The following is a 17,309-nucleotide window of genomic DNA, read 5'->3' on the forward strand; positions in this document are numbered from 1 at the left end:
TTGGTTCTCAAATGTAAGTGTGCGCGCCACGTATTTAGTTCATTTTTAAAGCAAAGCTCTCAGTCCTGCTGATGGCAGGATAAACAAAGCTGACTGGCAGTTTCCAGAGCCCACTTAGAATCTGAATTTGTACGGAAACGTAATACTGTTTCAGCCTAAAATAGAGAGCAAAAGGCTGATTTAGACCATCATACCTCAGCCCACACATGGGTTGTTCACCCAGCAGCGCTGCTGACTGGCCACAGCTGCACAGCCACACAAAAGAGGGGATGACAAATCGGCCACTCTTGCATCTGGCTGGCAAGAAACAAAAGCTGCTTGTAGCAGTGAGAGCTGAAGGAGGCACTCTCCAGGATGAAAAATAATTTGTGAGGAAGACGTGTAAGGTGGTAGGATCTGTTCAACTGCAGCACAACAGGAAGAGTCTAAGAGACGGGTTACAAAACAATTTTGCTGCCTATATTTTCTGTTCCCAAATCTCTGAAAAAAACACAGTTCTACAAATGAAAAGCCCTGGGATGGGTAACTTCAGCCAGTGATGATTGCTTCGGTGAGTCTGACAGGTATGGAAGGCAGGCGCACCACTGCGCTGATGGCAGCAGCACCAAAATCACCAGCCTGGCACCGCCTCACCCTCGGCACCAGGGAGCACCGTTCCCGGGATCCGTTCCTCTCCGCGCATGGCACAGTGCTGCCATCGGGTCCTCCGCCTTGAACAGAGGGGCTATTGAGCCAGCAATCATAGCCCCTGTGTTACTGCTGTCTCTGGCAAACAAAGAATAACAGCGACAATCCTACAGCCTCTTGGAGATCTAAACCAGAAGCTTCCAACCCGCTTGATAAAACCTGGATAATTTTGCCACCCGTCGTGCTCTGCGCCTGCCACGTGCAGTCCTACACCCCCATCTCCGGCCAGGAGGGAGGCTGGATGCTGGGATGAAAAGCAGGTACAAGCACAGGAGCCCAGCACAGCCACTCAGCTGAACAAGCAGTTGTCCAGAGTCAATGTTGCTCGTGCTGAAGCACCGGGAAGGCTTTGCATCTTGCGTACCTCACCACTCTTCCGCTCTGTGCCTCAGGGAACACAACAGCATTTTGTCCACGTTGGATTCACTGTGGTTAGATACCTAGATGCCCATCAGCAAGGTTCCTCTCCTCCTGAAGTAGAACAATGAAGCGACTCATTTCTACTAAAAATATAGGTAATAAGCCCAATAGAACACATTGACCAGCATGAAAAACAAAGGGAAAAGCAGTTTGGAGTAGTGGTCTACATTGCTGGGGTTCTGAATTGTGAAATAACCAATAATCCTGTGCATTTTGTTTCTCAAGACACATTTGATTTTCTCATGAGTTTTCATGGTCAAGCCACTGCAGTTAACGTTATCGCTGGAAATCTCAATGCTTGTAAAGCTGATTTTCCGCTTATAGCTGGCGATGGAGCTGTTGAGGATGTTGGTGATGTTGACTTCTTCCATTTCTTTAGTAAGTTCATTTGCAGGCTCCTAGGAAACAAGCGTACAGTTAGTTTTAGGGTTTGTCTCCTCCTACAGAGGAAAAGTGCTTTAATCAAAAAGGAGACAGTAAGGATAAAGATCAAAAAACCCAGCTTCATATGTGTTCATCAAAAACCCCAATAGTCAAACAGGCCTTTCAGCTGCTGCCTGTTTTCAGCAGTGCCTGAAGTCCCAGAGATGCCTGTGTTTCCACCACTGTACTTCTAGGGGTATTTTGAGACCTTTGAGCGAGTTTCACTCTGTGTCACTGAGCAAACCAACATCCATCTCCTACAAGACATCCATCTCTTCATGTCTGCACAGTAACTTAACAGCACTGGAACAGGCTGCCCAGGGAGGTCATGGAGTCCCATACTCTGGAGATCTTCAAGACCCGCCTGGATGCAGCCCTGAGTGATGTGCTCTGGGCAACCCTGCTTTAGCAGGGCAGTTGGACTAGATGATCTCTAGAGGTCCCTTCCAACTCTGACAATTCTGTGATTCCGTGATTAATGGCTGGGGAGCTCAGCAGTGACATGGGAAACCTCTTTTCCCTCTGATAGGATTTGGGCCCTCAGTGACCACTGGACTATAATTGTACTTGACTATTTAATTTCTCCCACTAAAGCAGAGCACTCAGAACAATTCATGCTCTCTTGCAACCCCCACAGAAGATTGTGGGGCTGATGTTTCCTTCTGTCTTCTGGGAAGGGAGGAAGAAGAGTTCAGCTTTCCTCTGGTAGAGGAAATTACCCTCCAGATCAGTGTCCCACTCAGAGTTATTCCACAGAAGAGCAAAGAGGTGAGTTATACTGGCTCTTCTTCGCCTGCATTTGGAAGGGAGCAGTGCTTCATGCTCACACGTGAGCTCAGCTCTGGGCTAAAAGACCCGATTCTAGAGATAAGCCAAAGCGCCTTCCAGAGCGTGGTCCTGTGAATCTAACATGACTCTAAGCTAAGGCTGCTGCTCCTTGGGCTGGTGTGCAGATGTCTGTGCCAGAGACCCAGAGGTCTGCTGCTCTCCATGCGTTTGTTGCACACACGAATTTAGATTTAATACAATTAGGAGAAGCAATTGTTACTGTATCTATAACAGACTGTTTGTCTTACTCAGTTAATGGAGGACTAAATACTGTCAATCCAAGATATCTAGGCTTATTAAGGTAGATGAGGCTTTACCTCTTGAGGTGCTTTGGCTGCGCACTTTTGAGATGAGCTGTAGTGAGCCACTGCATATTCCACAAGGGCACCAAAGATGAAGCTGAAGCAGATGCCGAGGTACACATCAATGGCCTTAATGAAACAGTTAGTTTTTGAAAGTGAACTTCGTGAGCCGATCATCAGAGTTGTCATGGAAAGCACCGTCGTGACTCCTTGGAAAGCAGAAAAGGAAAGACCTTCTCTATTCGATGCTTTGGAAAAGGCCTTCTGCACATGTTGTCACTCTGTTGCTAGCCAGATAGAGTACATCCCTTCTTACCAAATCATCCATCAGGGACATGCTGTTGTAGCACTAGCTACTAGCTTCACACAGGCTCTCCCTGCCTTTGACAACTTGGCTCCAAGAGGCAGTTGGCTCTTTTAAGTTTTTCTTGCTCTCAGTAAAAAATTTCCCCCCTCCAAAAGCACATCACAAAGAACTTGTGCTCTGCCCTCTGCTGTGAATCTACCGGGAGGCTTGGCCCTACACCGCTTTGCAGGTGTAAGTGTGCCAGCCCCAGCGTATCCTCCATGCCCTGCCACAAGGAAAAGCAGAATGGGAGCAGCCCAGTTATCACTCAGCAGAGAGCTCAGAAAACTACCCTCTACCCAGCCCTCAGAGGCTCCTCTCCCTGCTTAAATCTTCTCCCAAATAACTCACCAATGCAGGTTCTCGCAGGCACTGAATCCAATGTGATCCAAAAAGAAACCCAGGACAACATGACGAGCAGAGTGGAGGGCACATAAGTCTCCAAAATGAAGTAAAGGACGTTTCTTCTCAGCTCGAACTGCAGTATCAGCCGTGGGTAACTGCCTGCTCGGGAGAGGAAGAAACCCCAGTGAAGGTGAGATTCCCAAGGACCCTTGAACTGCAACTGGGAGAGCCCAGCACCAGCCCTTGGGCTGACACAGATGAGCAGAGCTGCGCTGCAGTGGTGGGAGAGGTGTTACTTGGACAGGCCTGACTTCCCGCAGAGCTCTTGCTTATCTCACATGCCCCAGGCGAGAGGGCACGCTCACACACACCGTTGCTGGGAAGGAAACATCTAAAACAACGTGTGGCTCGCAAAGGGGCTCTTGAACTGAATCCGCAGTGGAAATATTGAGCAACCTGCTCTAGTGGAGGTGTCCCTGCCCATGGCAGGGGGGGTGGAACTCAATGATCTTTAAGGTCCCTTCCAACCCAAACCATTCTATGATTCTATACTGGTGTCTTAACTCAGAGTAGAGAAGGGCTGATGCTTTCATCTACTCTCTCACACTCTGCACAGCACATTTTTCCCAATAACTTCTTTGAAGGGGCTTTGCCAAGTTCAGTCTTATCTGATGGCTGAGAAATAAACAAAAGATTTTTCTCTCGATTTCAGCAGGCTCTGGCTCATGTCCCAAAGTATCCCAGTATCTTATCATCACACGGAATTACACCCCCTGTATTCATTAGTAATTTGTGATCTTTGATAACTGTATCTTTCTGTGCTCAAAAAAATTCAGTCAGTTTTTTAAAATCTATTTGTTATAACAGTGACATAAGGGTTCTGGGGCTGGATTGCGAGTATTTTCAGGAGATATTTCGGCTGTTTAAACAGTCGTTCCCTTTGAAACGCAGAAACAAAACCCACGTTGTCTGTGGGCTGTGTACACTACAGTAAACAACAAAACATTGTTATTTTTAAAATCTGGTCACTCTAAGGAAGTTTTTCGCCCTTTCATAGCATCTGTGATTGGAGAGAAGAAAATTTACACTGATAATGAAACAGACATTGAATTCTGATGTACAAAAGGATCTTATTTCATCATAATGTGGTAGAATTGTAATTTACAAGCAAAAGTGTATTTTAAAAGTTAGTTTTAAACCCAGTTACTGTAAACATGGCTCTTTGCAGTATTTGTAGCCTGTACACAAGGGAGGGAGCTTATTCAGGTATGTGTGGAAAAGGAAAGAAGTGGAGAACTTAAAAAAAAATAATTGAAAATCCATCAGGTGAATATGGCTTATTAAAAACTCCCAACTTTCTGTAGATTTCCATCTTACAGAATATCCTGATTGTAATTAATTGGATTTCAACATCTTTCCGTCTATCTCTTTTTGTGACGTTAAGATTTGCTAAAAACTTCACTGGTTCAGGCTTGAGTCAGAAGACACCAGCCCATAGAAGAGAAGGGAGGTGGGAGGGGAAATACTTGAGAGCTTTCCTCTGGCACTGATTTACCTGTTTCCTGCTGTGACTTCGAGACCAGGGTATAGTAACGTTCCACTGTGTACTGAGAGAGACGCAACTTTTCTATGCCATGGACAGAGTCGTTTCCTCTCAGCCATGTGAAGATGACATCGTTTTCATCATATCCCCCTAAGGAGAACATAAAGACCCGTATTTCTGTGGTTTAGCCAGTAAAAGCCTAGCTATTGCCCTGCCCTGTCTCCTGGGTGGGGACAAAAACATGACGAAGCCATTTATGGGCTGGACAAAGACCCGCTTAAATCTGTCAGACTATGGGTGGACGTTGGCTGTTCTTTCCTCGCTGTCAGTCTGCTGGTTCAGATTTCAGTAGGAACACACACCACGGTGAATGATGCACAACACGTGAAGCTGCTCAGACCCAATTCAGTCATTTACAAGGGGTATTTCTATTTTAAAATATTTTAACATTTTAAGAGATAATATATTCCTGTTGTCCACAGTTTGATTACGCGCAGCAGGATAAATCTACTGCAGTGATCAACCCTGTCTCTTCAGTCATTAGAGGAGAGCAGGAGAAATGCAGTGGTTAAGAGAAGAGAATACAGATCCCATTGAGCCCCTTACCAGGTAGCAGAAGCACATTTCACTGACCTGTCTATTCGAGTGCTTAAAAATACCAGAAAAGGCATTTTCGGTTAGTCCAGAGCTTAGAGCTGAGACTGCTATGCCATTAGGAGCCAGGATCTTCTGACTATACACACATTGTCCAGAAAACTTGCTCATAAAAGCAGCGTTTCTACAAACCATTCCTCCTGTCCTCAAGGGCTTTAAGTTACCGAGGACAAATAAATACATCTGACCTTTAAGTAACACTGAATTCCTGCCTCAAAAGGGTTCAAGCGGTTATTGGTAAACTCCATATACGCCAGCTGAGTAATTGCCTCCAGGAATGTAAACGCCAGTGTAAAATGACCTCAGGTTGGACTGAGGGATAAAGTTTGTACTGAGCCACCGGCCTGCCATTCACTTCAAAAACTTCACTTAATTTAAGAAACAAGCCCATCAATCTCACTAATTTGATTCTTTTATTAAGTGCCCTTCTTTGAGAAAATGAGTAAGGATGCTTTGATTCTGATAATAACCTGTTTGTCCTGGTAGAAGGAACAAGATGCAGTTGCAGCTCTATTTTTATCTAATTGCATTTTCTTATTAGGCACAAATTACCGGAGCTTGAGTGTGATGAACTCCTAAATGAGTTGTCCAGGGTATGAACCCCTGCGTAGAATCTTAAGCACGTGACTTTTCAAAGTTTCTAAGCAGTTTTATAAATTGTGGTTACTCAGGAAAATGGTATAATAAATGATAGATTGTTGTTAATTCATCTGGCGTGTGTTTAAATAGCATTATTTCTGGGCACTTATCCTAATGAAATCTCCAGTGGGCAATGTGCATGTAATTTCATTGGAATTATGCAGCAACTGAGCATGATGTAGGACCCAATCGCTTTTAAAACAGGCCCAAGCAAGCTATGCTTCAGCAGAAGAGGCCAATCATTGTTATTTCAGAAGCTACTCTTTGTAATAAAGTTAACCACGGTGAACTAATATGATTTTAATGTGGAAATAATATGTGCTTCCGTAGGTGCTTCATGCTGCAGCCCCTGAAGTTAAAACCTGGTCTTTTCAGAGCTGAGATTTTAGATGTTCTTTTTGGGACACCAAGTGGGAGATGCCTGCTGGCTTCTTGTGGAGCTCCACACATACAGAGCACCACCACTGTCTGTAAAAGCCCTGTAGCGTCCTAAGTTTTCCAGCAGTCTTTCCCAGCCAGCTTTTCAATTTAACTGAGAGCAGAACTCACTGATTATTCCCTTTCTTGAGACTTCCAAGGCTGAGACTCCTCCCGTGGATGGGGGTCCCATCATCACTGTAAGAAACAGCCCTCGTGGAAAAGCAAATACCACACCGTTGGGTTTGGCCTTAGTTTCCGTTCCTGAGTTTGAGAGGCGTGTTCTACTCATGTTCTAGTAAGAACCACCCTTCACACTGTCTTGTCACAGTGGAGGTTTGGGAGGTGCAACAGGTGGCAGATAACCTAAAAATGTGACAAGTCGTTCCTTGCTGTACTTCAGCCCGTGCACTCACTCCACAAGTTAGTTTGGAAGAAGCTGTGTGTGCAAAAGCAACCGAATTTGGAAAACCAGCCATTATTACTTCATCCTTTCTGTGCAAAATTGAGCTATCTACTCTTTAATAAAAATACGATTTATTACCACTCTTTTTATGTAAATTGCAGAGCGACAGGAATCCTCTAAACTGTGGATTACAACACAAGCACTTTAATGACGATGAAGCAAAGTTGTTTTCTTTTGGACATCAGTATTTGCAGGAATAAAAGTCTGCTCCAGAAAGCTACTATGATGAATCCAAATACTCAAAACTCATGGTTACATAGGAATAAACAAAATGTCAAGTCAGATTTGTTTAGAATGCTATACTTACAGCTTTCTAGCTGCAGCCTGCACGTTTGTGTGTCCATGGGATATTTTGACAGGTCCATGTTACAAGCAACAGTTGTGGTGATTCTGTAGGAAGAGAAAGAACTCCGAAAGTTGCAATAAAAGCCTGTAATGAAATATCTCTGTTTTTCACAGCAAACTAGACTGCAGGAACTCTGCTCTGTCATTTAGGTAATTTTGACCTAGGAAATGAACGGACTGATAACATCAGAGGGAACCCTCCTTCAAAAAAATACACCCTCTGCAGCCACACTGATGAAATTGTAACCAAAGGAGGAATTTTGCATTGCTCTGGTGGGAGATTTAGTGCAAAATCACAGGTTTTCCAGTACTACAGTTTGCACATCTTGTCTTGGGAAGTTACCACTTGTCAGCTGAGGCACAGGAACTACCTGCACACATGCTCTGGCTCGCTCCAGTGTGGAGGGTACATGAGTTTGTAGGAGCTTTACGTTGAAGTTCAGGTAACCGGGAGACAGTTACTGTGAGCTGAGAAGAGAGAACACTAGGAATTGCTAGCACAATTACAGTGCACATTTCTGCCACGCATGTACAAATATGCTTTTTGCTAAAAGCAGAAATCACAGCTTTGTGGCACTGGATAAGCAAATAGTTTCCCGCTATATGATAAGCTTTTACTGTTATAAAGTCCTTCCCTCCCTCCCTTCCTCTTCCACCTCCATTTGACTTGTCTTGGGTGACACCTAAACTCGTGAGCTTTCCGAGCAGGCACTGCGCTCAGGACACAGCACACACCATGATGGGGAATCCTGATCCTTCCCTAGCATTTCCAGGTGGCAATGGATCAGAAGAGTATGGTCACAGTTGGCTTGTTGACCCCAAACCCATGACCTGTGACAGTTGGTATCTGCTGTGCAGCACAATCCTGGAAATCTATTCTGAACCACCATCATCAACAAAGCCAAAGGCCGATCTACCTTAAGGCATACAAGATAGTGCCGTTAGAGAACAGTCTGATGAGGCGGTTCCCCACGGTGACGTCGTGCAGGAAGGACCTTTTTGACTCCACAATGTATGTGTCCGGTACCCAGAGCAATTCCACCAGGCGAGCATCCAGCGTGAAGCTCTTGTTGCCGTGAAAGACCAAGCGGGGGTCTGTCCAGCGCTGCCGCAGGTATATCGTAGCTGTGTAATCCTGGGAAAGAGAGGGAAATCCGTGAGGATGGGTATCCACAATAGCACAGCTGCGGGCACGCCATGGGCGACAAGAGGCAGGACACACATTTGTTTAACCTATCGAAACTCAGCTTCAAATGCACGCAGTGAATCTGATAGATTTTCATCACAGCTTTATTTACGACATTACATCCTCAGGTGTAGTGCTTGAGGACTAAAGATTATACTCATAGGTTTTTGGGTTTTTTAAATGAGCAATTATTGTAATTGATATTTTTTCGTCCATTTTGCAGGTAAGCAAACAGATGGGGAGTGCACACTTGAGGCCACTCTGCAAGTCGCTTACATTAAAAATCAGTCATTGTCTACAGTTGGAAAATTACACACGTACTATAAATGTGATCGTGAAAGAGACATCCACACTTTGGAGAAAAAAAGGTAAGCAAATCCAACCTGTTATTTTACTGAGGTCTTAAAAGAAGCCCCAAACAATTAGAAGAAAACTGTAGCATCTTTTTTAATCGGAGTTTTGAGTCTAAGGACACTAGGGTTACCTTGATCTTAGCCTGCCAAAATCTACCTGCAGTGACTGCAGTATTTTCACAGTGCCCCATCGTACAAGGATAAGCAGTACCCAGCTCTAGAGATAATGCTTTACTGAGCCTTCCGGACAGACACAGGGCACTGGTCTACTATTCCCCTTCCTTCCTTATCAATGAAGTTAACGAAACCAGTAATGCCTTTTATTTTCAAAGCCTCTCTGTCACAGACAGACAGATACTGGCGATGGTGTTAACAGCGTGAAGGCTCTGTGTTTTACCACAGATTTGCTACTTGTCTTCAGAGGATGAAGCAGTTCTGTTTCACTTGATCTATAGTTTGTGAAGCTTTAAGAGAAAAAGTCTCAGTAAATATCAAGTATCAGCATTTAGCTTTTGCAACTTTTAAAATTTTGCTCTCAGCCTGGACAGGGGAAGAACCATGTCAAAAACACACTGTTATGGCTTTCAATACACTGAATTATAAAGTGACAAAAATTAAGAATCCTGGTTATTTCCAGCTTTTATCAAGGCACAGAGTGAGCCTCTGCCATGTTTCCCATGTGGTGAGAGCAATTTAGATGGACCATCAAGAAGAAAAATTCCAGAACAGGAGCTAATTTACAAGGCCCTTTCATTAAGTTAGAGGTATCTGAACAATTGATTTTGTTGGTTCTGCCACTTCCTCAAAAATAGCTTTACCATACGAATAGCTTTACCAAAGTTACAATATATTATTTAATGAACTTGTTTAATTTTTTGGGGGGAGAGAAAAAAAGTCAGTGGTGTTCTTGAAAATACTGAAATTAGGTGCTGAAATTGTTCCTGACTGAACTTCAGACTGTTTGGACTGAAACTATTTGCTGAGTTTACCCAAGTTTTGGTCAACCCGAAAGAGGAATTTTCAGCAGCTGCTGTTTGAAACCCAACTGTTATCAGAAGTGGAGGGAACCAGACTCAGCAGTGGTGGGAAGATGTTCTCTGTATATTTGAAAATTGTTATTTTTGTTTCTTGGGATGACCAGTCCTTTGAGCCTCAGACGGTGTCACAGCTCAGAACCTCATTTCTCCTCCTTGAGAAGAATGCCTGTCTGTGTCTTCAGTCAGCGCCAGAACATCCAACAGAGGCCACCCCTTCTCTACACAGAGGGTTCCTACACAGAGGAAAGGTAAGAGAGAGGAAATGCCACACAGGATTCATTTTTTCCATTTCAAATGAGCCTGATTTCCAGGGGGTGCTGAGTTTTTGACCAGTGGGAGCTTTGGAGCCATCTCTGTTTACTTACAAGCCCGCATCGCTATGGTATCTACATAGTCTGCAGTCATAAATGAGCCCTGTTCTCATCACACCTCTGAAAGTGGTCAACAGATAGACAAAAGCAAAGCAGCTTGAATGTGACACGCAGGAATACAAGACAAGTCTCTCAGGCAGATCCTACTCGTAAAATAAAAATTCTTTCACTTACCATGTCGCTCTCAGATATACTAGAAATACTTGCAATGTCCAGACTCATCGCAATTTGAACAGGTTCCCCTGTGGAGGGAGAGAAAAGCTTAAGCAGAGAGAAGGGAAGAGCAAAAGGCACAACAAAACCGCTCGGGATGCTGCGCAGTGCGGGCTCCGCACACAGCGTCCCATGCTGTCCCTGAAACCCCAGAAGCCCAAAGGGTTAGACACAGTGTCAGAGCATCAGCCTCACAAATGGCATCGTGATCCAAAATGAAGTTGTCCCTGTTAGGGAGCCAGAGCTGTGTATTTGGTGATGGCAGCAGAGAGCACGGTATCCACCAGGCAAGAACAGCAAACTTTGTACAAAGCAGTTCTCTCGCACAGCTCTGGGAGGCCTCTCCACAGGCAGGTAGCAATCAGCATCCCCGTTTTTCAGAGGGGAAAAACTAAGGCAGAGAAATCTCAGGTGATTCCTGAGACCGCGCGCTGGGTTACAACCAGAAGTGCAACAGCCTTTGCCTCCTTTTTATTTACTATATTACTGTCCTATTTACAAGCAAATTTTCAGCACTCGAGTCCTGAATCTTGGCAGTCCCCCGTTTTCTAACACTAAGTCTTAAAATCCGCCACGAGAGGGCAGCTCCTCTCCAGGAAATGCCAGAGCCGGGGGCTGGAGGGGGCTCGCCGGATCCCGCCGGGGAGAGCAGGGCTGGCTCTGAGGCGGGGGGGGGGATGTTAAACGAGCGGAAAGACACAACATTTCCCTTAGGCTGTGCCTGGTTTGTGTGATCCCCAGGATGAATTTGGGGCTCTGAGTAGGGCTTGGCGCTTTCCAAGACAATCCTCTCTCCCTAGGTGACAACACAGCAACGCCTTGCCTTGTGGGATTTGCTGAAACTCCTTTTCATCACCTAAAGCACATTTAGGAAAGTCCAAGAGACACAGTTTCTAAATCTCCGTCTGGGTGTTTTTGGTTTTGTTGAGGTTTTTTTTTTGTTCATTTCTTTTAAACGGTTCCAAAATCAAAAATAGATTTCATTTGCAAAATATGTATATTTTTTTAAAGTGGCTGTCATTGACATTCTCCATCTTATTTTTAGATATTTAGACACTTGAAGCCCACCCAAATTAATGACCAGAGGGCAGATCTGTGAGGACTCAGGGCTTCTGGAGGAGGTCAAACCAGCATCCTGACCATTTTTGTTTAACGTTAATGGCTCAGGTAGGCGTCGGCTGGTACAGATGCAGTTAATCTCCGTTACACAATTCAGAAGCATCTGTTCACTGATGTGACAGGATCTAGAGGAGCTTTTCTATTCCTGCATGAGATCAGACATTCCAGGCATAACAAGCCGGTAAATTGTGTATTGTCCCAGAAATGTATCACCACGATCAGGAAAAGGAAGAAGATCAAAGCTGCCGGTAGGAGAAGGTCAGTCTGCAGAAAGCTACAATGGGAAACATCCAACTCCTGGTGGAGGCTGATGGAGAATTGTTCTATTGAGCATAGTTTCATTAATGGGTTCTGGCAGGAAAGTAAAACTGATAAAAATAAAAACATTGATAGCTGTTTTTAAAACGTTCATCAATATTTTTCAGGTGCTGAATGTCATTCTGAGAAACCCTTTCCTCCGAGTGGTTACGGCACTCATCCCGAAGGTGGGAGACCTGGCACCCAAACTGGGCAGTAGCCTCAGGTAAGTTCCTAAATACCTGACTGTCCTTCAGGTGCTCCCTGCTCCCTAGAGTCTCACCAGGGTTTAAAGCAGGTTTAGTTTGTGTCTCAGTGCGAAGTGAAAGCATCCATCAAAAGTCACTATTTCTGGCAAGGAGAATGACTTTATTCCTCTATAGCCACAATCTAGTAAATAGGTATGTATGAACAAAAATAAGGCAGAACATCACAAGGGTCAGATTCTAAACAACAGCATGTACAATTAGAGCAGAATTTAGTTACTCTGTCAGGCCTGTCATAGAGGTGTATATAAATTCCCTGTTCCTAACCTCCTAGATGGGCACGTTCCCATGCCCGACTCGTGCCTGCACAATCTATTCAAGATGAGGACAGCCTGGGCTACTCGCTCATTTAAAAGGAATACAACCAAAGGGACCGGGGCATCCCGAAGGCAGCCTAAAGCACGGCTCTCCCCTCCCACAAGCCCTACGGGCTGCTCTCCAACTGTCCAATGCATGGAGCCAACATACCACCAAAGTAGGGCCTGAGGTATTTGTTGTATCCCATGGTGAGGTTCTCAAATCCAGGGAGGGAGGTTGTGTCACCACTGTGCAAGTCGGGAATGTGACCCAGCGAGCACCTCCTGGGGACACAAACAGGTAGTGTTACGTGTGACCAGGCGTGCTGGGCACATCTGGTGTGCAGCCGCAGCTGTGTTGCCACCTCATGCTCAAACAAGCGAACAAACTGCGTAAAATGGTTATTAAAAATAAGCAGATCATTGAAATCACAAGCACTTGCTCACATTGCTTATCTTGGCTGAATAATTGGCACCTTAAAGAGGTGGGAAAACAGCAAATTACCTCAGCTGATAGCTACAGGTTTGCACAGATGGTAGCTTAAGGACGGTCTTAAAATGTCCCAGACAAATCAAGCAAGGTCTATATATCCCAAGTCTTAATAATAACCCGCAATCTCCCCTTCCCACCCCTCCTCATATGGTCTCTATAAGGAACATGCATTTCTGTTTTCCTCCTGCTTGTGACAAATCTTGCTGACCAACTTGCTCCTCCTCCCTAATCACTAGTCCCCTAAAGAAGCTTTCGGCCTCCTGCATCAGTGTCAGCAGCGTCCCCACAGCTGCTGGCAGGAATAAAACCTCTGGGCACACTGAAGGGGAAAGGTAAAAGCACTGAGTGCTTCAGACACCATCAAAGCTCTGCCGGCTGCACCACCCCTAGAGCTGTGATGCACACAGAGGGTTCAATTCGCATTTACAACGTCAAAATTCACGTTTTGTGGATGGACAATAAAGCTAGCACCTGGCATCATGAGGCTTACAGGTCTGTACCATCACACAGGCAGCTGGGGAGACAGGGCTTTTGGATTGTAAAAGTTACATTTTATGGTGCAGTGTCCCTGTGTGGTCTTGTGCTCACTTGATGAAAATGTAAATGAGTGAGTCATTAAGAGTTTGTCATTGCTTTGTGAAGGGCTGAAGAAGGTGGATGGCAGTGCCTCTGCCTCTCCCCAGAGTCTCAGGGCCACAGGTCTGCGCAGTAAGACCCTCAGCAAGACAGTTACTCAACGCTCTGATGAATCTTTTCCTTCTGTTCCCTTTGAAGCTGGGTTCGTGCCCCTTGGAGCTTTGCTGCAGGTTTTAAACCACAAAGGGCCCTATGGCAGAACCGAAGCATTTTGTGCACAGCATAAACGTAAACCATTCAAGACATTTCGGTCTTGCAGGTCCAGGGATGGTGACAACACAGCTGGGAGTCCTGCGGGGATGTTCCCATTTCCAGCAAAAACTGCAAACTATTCTGGTCCTGAACAGGAAATACGAGGTTGGAGCGTTAATGGGCACACTGGGGTCTGGGGACCTGTGCAGGCTGCTCTCTTCTGTGCCACATCCCTTACTGCACCCAGCTGTCTTGGGACGGGCTGGATAACTGGGAGCACAGTTTCCTTTTGACCCACATTAATTACATAATTCAGACGTTCCCTGTAAAACACAACAAACGCTTCACTTACCTCTGGGTTGGAAGGAAAAGACACAGACTGAGGAAGCAAAAGTATCTGCAGAACATCTCTGGAGATTATTTCTGTATTTGCTCTGCTTGTCTGCAAAGAAGAAAAGAAAGGCAAAGTCTTGTGGGTTAAGAAACAGTATTTTAAGGGAAGGGGATGGGGAAAACTTAAAAGCGGCCATAGCGCGAGCTTCGCCCAGACCACGCGGACAGCGACAGCGGCAGCTAGCCGCAGCAGAGTCAGAGCGCGTGCCGGGTGCGCGTGAGAGCAAGGGCAAATATATTAGCGCACGAGCGCACAGCGGGTGGGAGCAGCCATCAGTTGTCGATCCCCTCCTGGCTCTAGACAAGAACATGGCCCCAACACGTGCAAAATGCCCCACAAGGAAGAATGTGGAAACTCAGACGGAGCTCCCACAAAAACACGTGTCTGTGCAGGTCTCCAGCTGCAGTGAATGCCTCAGCCTGGCATATGTTCCTAATGGAGCCAGAGACACCGCATGTGCGCGGTGTGATCAAATAAACCACCTACTCAGGCAGGTGGTTGAACTGAAGGAAGAGGTGGATAGACATAGAAGTATTAGAGACAGTGAAAGCGAAATAGATTGGTGGAGCCGTACACTGAGGCGTAGGAGTGGGGCAGAGGCTCTGCAGGATGTGGATGATCTCCCTTCTGCTTGTCACCAGGCAGAAGAAAGGAACCTAAGGGACAATGAGGAATGGAGGCAGGTCCCTCCTCGGAAGGGCAAGCAAAACTCCTGCCAGCCCCTGTCACCTTCCCAGTTGCACCTACAAAATAGGTACGGTGCTTTGGAAATCGAGGGCCAGGCATACGAGGATAGGGACAAGGATTTAGACAGTGAACTACCCAGAGTCAGCCAGCCACCCCCACGCCTTCGGACTTCAGCAACAAAAAAAAAGAGGAAGGTAATTGTGGTGGGTGACTCTCTTTTGCGGGGAACAGAAGGCCCCATTTGCAGACCGGATCCTTCCCACAGAGAAGTCTGCTGCCTCCCTGGGGCCAGGATTAAGGATATAAAGAAAAATCTCCCTGCCCTGGTCCGCCCCTCGGATTACTATCCATTATTGGTATTTCAAGTAGGCAGGGATCAGGTAGCTAACAGTAGTCCAAGGGCCCTGAAGAAAGACTTTAGGGCCCTTGGACAGCTGGTTAAGGGATCAGGAGCACAAATTGTGTTCTCCTCCATCCCATTACTTGCAGGGATTGATGAGGGTATAAACAGGAAGAGCCAGCAGATTAACTCTTGGCTCCAAGGCTGGTGTCACCGTCAGAACTTTGGTTTCTTTCATCATGGGATGTTCTATAGGACATTAGACCTGGTGGCAACTGGTAGGGCAAGCCTTACCCAAAGGGAAAGAGGAATATTAGGACAAGAATTAGCAGGGCTCATTGAAAGGGCTTTAAACTAGGGTTGAAGGGGGATGGGGATGAAAGCAGGATTACTAAGGAGGAGCCTGGGAGCAGATTACCAGTGCCGATGGGTAAAAGTGCTAGCAAGGTCTTGTGGCCTGTTGCCTCAGCAGAGGTGGAGGATGGTAACCCATGTGGTAATGACATGAGGGACAGTGATAGGCTGGATACCACAGAAGGGTCTGAGCATGGTCAGGGAGGTGTTGGGCCTCACCCCCCCATAAAAATGGCAAGAAAACTAGCCCAGCTAAAGTGCATTTACACAAATGCACGTAGTATGGGCAACAAACAGGAGGAGCTGGAAGCCATTGTACGGCATGAAAGCTATGATGTAGTTGCCATCACGGAAACGTGGTGGGATGAATCGAATGACTGGAGTGCTGCAATGGATGGCTACAAGCTCTTCAGAAGGGACAGGCAAGGAAGGAGAGGAGGAGGAGTGGCCCTGTATGTTAGGGAGGAATATGAATGTGTGGAGATAAATGAGGGTAATAGTAGAGTTGAGTGCCTGTGGGTACGAATCAAGGGGAGGACCAGCAAGGCTGATATTGCGGTGGGAGTCTATTACAGACCACCCAACCAGGATGCAGAGGTTGATGAAATGTTCTATAAGCAGCTAGCAGGTGTCTCGAGATCACTTGCACTTGTCCTGGTGGGTGACTTCAACCTACCAGATATCAGCTGGGCACTCCATACAGCTGAGAGGGAACAGTCTAGGAGATTCCTGGAGTGTGTTGGGGATAACTTCCTGACACAGCTGGTTAGTGAGCCAACTAGGGAAGGAGCGCTACTTGATCTGCTGTTTGCAAACAGAGAGGAACTTGTGGGGGATGTAACAGTTGGAGGCCGTCTGGGGTACAGTGATCATGAAATGATAGAGTTTCTGATTCTCAGGGAAGCAAGAAGGGGAACCAGCAGGACTGCCATCACGGACTTCCGGAGGGCAGACTTTGGTCTTTTCAAAAGTCTGCTTGACAGAGTCCCTTGGGAGGCAGCCCTGAAGGGCAAAGGAGTCCAGGAAGGCTGGACACTTTTCAAGGAAGAAGTCCTAAAAGCACAGGAGCAGGCTGTCCCTGTGCGCAGGAAAGCGAGCTGTCGAGGGAAGAGACCGGCCTGGCTGAACAAAGAGTTAAGGTCACAGCTCAGGGAAAAAAGGAAAGTTTATGTCCTTTGGAAAAAAGGACAGGCGACTCAGGAAGATTACAAAGGTGTAGTAAAGTTATGCAGGGAAAAGATTAGAAAGGCCAAAGCTCAGCTAGAACTGAACCTGGCCCTGGATGTTAAAAACAATAAAAAGAATTTCTATAAATATATTAATAGCAAGAGGAGGACTCGGGAGAACCTCCACTCTCTCCTGGATATGGAAGGTAACATAGTGACAAAGGATGAGGAGAAGGCTGAGGTACTGAATGCCTTCTTTGCCTCGGTCTTTAGCAGTGGAGTAGGGTGTCCCCCGAGTACCCAGACCCCTGAGCTAGCAGTTAGGGGCGGGGAGCAGGACAAAGCCCCCGTAATTCTAAGGGAGATGGTGAGGGACTTGCTCCATAACCTCGACATAAACAAGTCTATGGGCCCAGATGGGATTCACCCGAGGGTTCTGAGGGAGCTGGCAGAAGTGCTTGCAGAGCCACTTTCCATCATCTACCAACAGTCGT

General features: G+C 46.1%; 1 protein-coding gene across 1 annotated transcript; it reads right to left on the reverse strand.

The window, feature by feature from the left end:
* Positions 1 to 1,190: 1,190 nt before the first annotated feature.
* Positions 1,191 to 14,282, reverse strand: GABRP (gamma-aminobutyric acid type A receptor subunit pi). Its single transcript, XM_074155907.1, has 9 exons — positions 14,227 to 14,282; positions 12,726 to 12,838; positions 10,537 to 10,604; positions 8,333 to 8,550; positions 7,378 to 7,460; positions 4,907 to 5,044; positions 3,358 to 3,510; positions 2,676 to 2,869; positions 1,191 to 1,505 (listed from the first exon to the last, which is right to left on the reverse strand). The coding sequence occupies exons 1-9, from the start codon at positions 14,280 to 14,282 to the stop codon at positions 1,191 to 1,193; spliced, it is 1,338 nt and encodes a 445-aa protein (XP_074012008.1).
* Positions 14,283 to 17,309: the final 3,027 nt, after the last annotated feature.

This window comes from Numenius arquata, chromosome 11 (assembly GCF_964106895.1).
Source record: "Numenius arquata chromosome 11, bNumArq3.hap1.1, whole genome shotgun sequence".
NCBI lineage: Eukaryota > Metazoa > Chordata > Aves > Charadriiformes > Scolopacidae > Numenius > Numenius arquata.

Excerpts from the sequence above, each read along its gene's own strand:
- GABRP (XM_074155907.1), bottom strand. The coding sequence starts at position 14,282 with ATGTTCTGCAGATACTTTTGCTTCCTCAGTCTGTGTCTTTTCCTTCCA. Across the intron at positions 5,045-7,377 it reads CAGGCTGCAGCTAGAAAGCT|GGGGATATGATGAAAACGAT; the intron begins GTAAGTATAGCA and ends TGTTCTCCTTAG. Across the intron at positions 1,506-2,675 it reads CAGCCAAAGCACCTCAAGAG|GAGCCTGCAAATGAACTTAC; the intron begins GTAAAGCCTCAT and ends CTTGTTTCCTAG.